The sequence below is a fragment of the Gekko japonicus genome, unplaced genomic scaffold (assembly GCF_001447785.1).
Source record: "Gekko japonicus isolate JY-2015 unplaced genomic scaffold, Gekko_japonicus_V1.1 scaffold3050, whole genome shotgun sequence".
Lineage (NCBI taxonomy): Eukaryota > Metazoa > Chordata > Lepidosauria > Squamata > Gekkonidae > Gekko > Gekko japonicus.
The window spans coordinates 5,248-9,218 of NW_015177106.1; the positions used below are offsets into that span (position 1 = coordinate 5,248).

Sequence of the window (3,971 nt, forward strand, 5' to 3'; positions counted from 1 at the left end):
GAGGACAGGGACCTCAGTGGGGTACAATGTCACAGAGTCCACCCTCCAAAGCATCCATTTTCTCCATGGAAAGTTATCTCTGTAGTCTGGAAATGAGCAGGAATTACAGGGGATCCCCAGGTCCCACCTGGAGGCTGGCATCCCTCGGCAGCACCCTCTGGGTGACTTGATACCACCTGATTTGCATGACTCAAGTAGGCCCAGCTGCTTGCTACTGCATCAGGAGCCACCCTATGAAAGCTGGGTTGTTGTGCAGATTAAAAGTAGGAGAGAATAATGTAAGCTGTTTTGGTCCCCATTGTGGAGAAAAACAGTAATTTTCCTAGGTAGAGGCTGCGGGGGAGGGGTGTGGAAATGGAAAGTTGCAGACAGAGCGGCAGATAAAGGTAGGTTGGCTGTTGGGTGGGAAGGAAATTGTGTTGCCAACTCCAGGTTGGGAAATTCCTGGACATTTGTGGGGTGGAGCCTGGGGAGGGTGGGATTGGAGGAGGGAAGGAACTACAGATCAGTATAATGCCATAGCTAGAGGAGAAAAAGAAAAAGTGTGAGAGAGGTAGAGGGAGACAGGAGGAAGCAAAGGTGTGAGGAACAGGATAACCATTCCGCAAGTTTCTTGCGGGTCTCCACTTGTTACGGCTAATACCAAAGCCAGCAATGTCACTTGTGATACCCTTAGTGAAGCAAGAAAAATGAAATATAGTGATTTGGATTCTACTACTCTGCTCACCTAAACGTGGAGCCTTCCTCTAGAGGAAGAGGCTCTTCCTCCATCCGGAAGTTTGCTGAGATGAAGAAAGGTTCTATGCTTAAAGTATACCTGGGCTCAACCTGTTGAACCCAATTTGTTTTGTTTGTTTGTTTTGGCCAGTTATGCTGGCTGCATTAAATAAGGTATAAAATTTTTTAAAATCCATAGTTTCTAATGATAAACTGTTAGAGCAGTGTGTGCCAAGCTCCTGAAGAAGTGTTTGTGTGTACACGCTTGCACAAAATAGAAAAGGCTTGTTTATCATTCAAGTGAATGTACCCCACCTAGGGGCATGAATATGAAAATTCACTGTAGTATCGAGAAAGATGCTGTATGAAATGACTAAATCAACAGAGCACTAAAGACATTCAAACAAAAGCCAGCAAATAAAGCCTGTATATAGTGCCCCTGATAAATATTTCAGAATCTCCCTCAAACATTTGCTTGACCCAAGACCACTAATCAACTGACCCCAAACACCCTCCTAAATAATTCCATTTTGCACTCACTCTGGAAGCTCAGTGTGGTGGGGGCCTTTCTCATCTCCTCTGTGAGTCAGTTCCAAAGTAGGAGGGCAAGAACTGAATAAGGCCATGTCAGCATACATTGTGGAACCTTAGGAAGAGCTAATTCTTTTGGCCACTTAGAGAAGATGCTACTGTTAAACCATTTAGCATAGGGAAACACCAGATAATGTACTCATTTCTCTTCTAAATGCATTATATAGTAATGTTTTGTCTTCTGGTGATACCTGACATACTATCACCTTGATTTGTGTATCATATGAGTTCTAAAAGACTCAAAGGCAGCTGAGGGAAGCTTTCTCTGTGTTCATCTGCTAGCTTTCGAATTCCTGGGAGATTAACATGCCTTTACTGTTGGAGGTAATGACATCTATATATCTAATTCCCAACTTGCCCCCGGAGTGCGGATAACTAAATTAGCGCTCCGGGGGCAGCTGGGGGGCTGGGGGAGGTTTGTGCACATGTGGGCCAGTCCCCACATGTGCACAAAAATAAAAAAAGTTGAAAAAAATTTCGGGGGGATGTTTAAATCCCCCCGAAAGTGCAAGAGCGTCTCCTGCGCGTGTGCAGAAGACGCTCTGCGACCTACCGGGCTTCCATGCGGGGGAAGGGAGACAGGCAGGCAGGCACACAGGCAGCAGGGAAGCAGGGAGGCAGGCAGGGAGGGAGGGAGAGGAAGAACCGTCCTCGCCGCCGCCGCCTCCTCCTCCTCCTCCTCCTCCTCTTTGGAGCCGGCCGGCCTGCCGCCCGGGCAGGCAGACACGCGGGCGAGGGGGAGGGCGGGGAAGGACTGGCCTCACCACTGCCGCTGCCGCCGCCTTTTGGGAGCCGGCTGGCAGGCAGGCAGGCAGGCCAGGCTGCCGGGCGGGCGAAGACCGGCCTCGCCACCGCCGCCTCCTCTCCGGCAGGCAGGCAGGGCGGGCGGGGAGGACCGGCTTCGTTGCCGCCGCCTCTAAAGGGGGGGAGGACAGGCCTCTCCACCTCGGAGCCGGGCGGGGGGGGACCGGCCTCGCCGCCGCCGCCTGGGGGAGAACGAGCGGGGGGGAGAGGAGACGGAGCTCTTCTCTCCCCCCCCGCGAGTATCGCGGGCCACCCCTTGTGCCTTTTGAAATTTCCAAATGTTTTTTGTGAATATAAACACATTCTCAGCACTTCAGAAGAACATATAAGGAGGGTTTAAGGTAAGATTATGGTATATACCTGGATTTTGCTAACTACTCTTACATGGAAAGAACAGTTGAAAAGAAAATCTTTGCAATTATTTTCATATGTTATGCATAATTTCTCTATGTTAAGTTTGTTTTTTTCCTGTCCTTTCATTCCCAAAACTGGTTTTAGGCCATGATAAAGGTAAAGGTTCCCTTGCTCGAAAGCCCGTCGAATCCGACTCTAGGGTTGCGGTGCTCATCTCTGTTTCAAAGCCAAAGAGCCAGCGCTGTCTGAAGACATTTCCGTGGTCATGTGGCCGGCATGACTAAACACCAAGGCGCACGGAACGCTGTTACCTTCCCACTGATGATAATAAAATGTAAAGTTTTGGAGCTGGAGGTTGGTGAGTGGAAGCTAGTGGTTAAGCTGTACTGGAGCCCCAGGATAACCCATTCTGAATTAGATTCAACACTTCAAGAAAAATAAATGACTTTAATCAAACTGTGTCACTTACCCTGGTTTCTTTTCTTTTAAAGGTGCACTTACAGAGTGCTATGACGAACTGGGAAACAGATACCAGCTTCCTGTCTACTGCCTGGCCCCACCTATCAACATGATTGAAGAGAAGGGTGACCTAGAGACTCTGGATATTCCTGACCCACCACCCAACTCTGGCCATGAATGCCAGCTTCGCTTACGCCTTTCCACAGGCAAAGACCTCAAACTTGTAGTCCGCAGTATGGACACTGTGTATCACATGAAAAGAAGACTGCACACAGTGGAGGGTGTGGAGCCCAGCAGTCAGCGGTGGTTTTTTTCAGGCAGGCCATTGGCAGACAAAATGAAACTGGAGGAACTCAAAATACCAAGGGACTATGTGGTGCAAGTCATTGTGAGCCAGCCCGTAAACCCCACCCCAGTGGAAAATTGACTTTGCCTGTTTGTCTCTCCTTTCTTCCTCTCACTGTTTTTATCATGTGAGAACTTTTTTCACTCTTCCCCTGCCCCCTCCTTCTATCCTGTTAATTAATTGGTTCCAAGCAATGACCAGCAAAAATTCCATCTGTGATGGAGCTTTAGGGGACGGACACACACACAGTCTAGAAACTACCCCAAAGAGTTTGTCCAGTTTTAATGTTCAACACCACAGTAAGAAACTCCTAACAAAATTAAAGGGAAAATGTGTGTGCATGAGGGAGCTTGTAGTTTAAACATGATAGAGTTGCAAACAATGCTTTTGAACTGTAAGTGAAGTATTGATCCATGAAAATAGAAAGCACTTTTAAAAGGATTAAACCAAATTGAAGTATTTCATGAAATCAACAATGCTTACAGTTCAGCCGATCGGTGTAGCTGTTCTGATAGATCTAATATGCTGTAATATTTGTAAGTTTGTTTCTCTTCTGGTTTCACTTACTTGCTCAATGAGGCTACTACTGAAAGAGGGTGATAAAGGGCCCTGGTCCTGAGACAGACTTTTTGAATATATAATGGCGTGTTTGATCCCTAATGTAGACTTTTATACCAGGTTTGGTACATTCCAGCTTATC

The 3,971-nt window shown here is 47.5% G+C and overlaps 1 protein-coding gene across 1 annotated transcript in view; it reads left to right on the top strand.

Annotated features, from left to right (window-relative positions):
* The window catches only part of UBTD2 (ubiquitin domain containing 2), a 5,250-nt gene extending 1,687 nt beyond the window's left edge, over window positions 1–3,563 (top strand). Inside the window, exon 2 of the mRNA XM_015428300.1 lies at window positions 2,958–3,563. Coding sequence (XP_015283786.1) covers window positions 2,958–3,352 — 395 coding nt within the window. The 3' untranslated portion in view covers window positions 3,353–3,563. The remainder of the gene's footprint in view (window positions 1–2,957) is intronic.
* The last annotated feature ends 408 nt before the right edge of the window (window positions 3,564–3,971 follow it).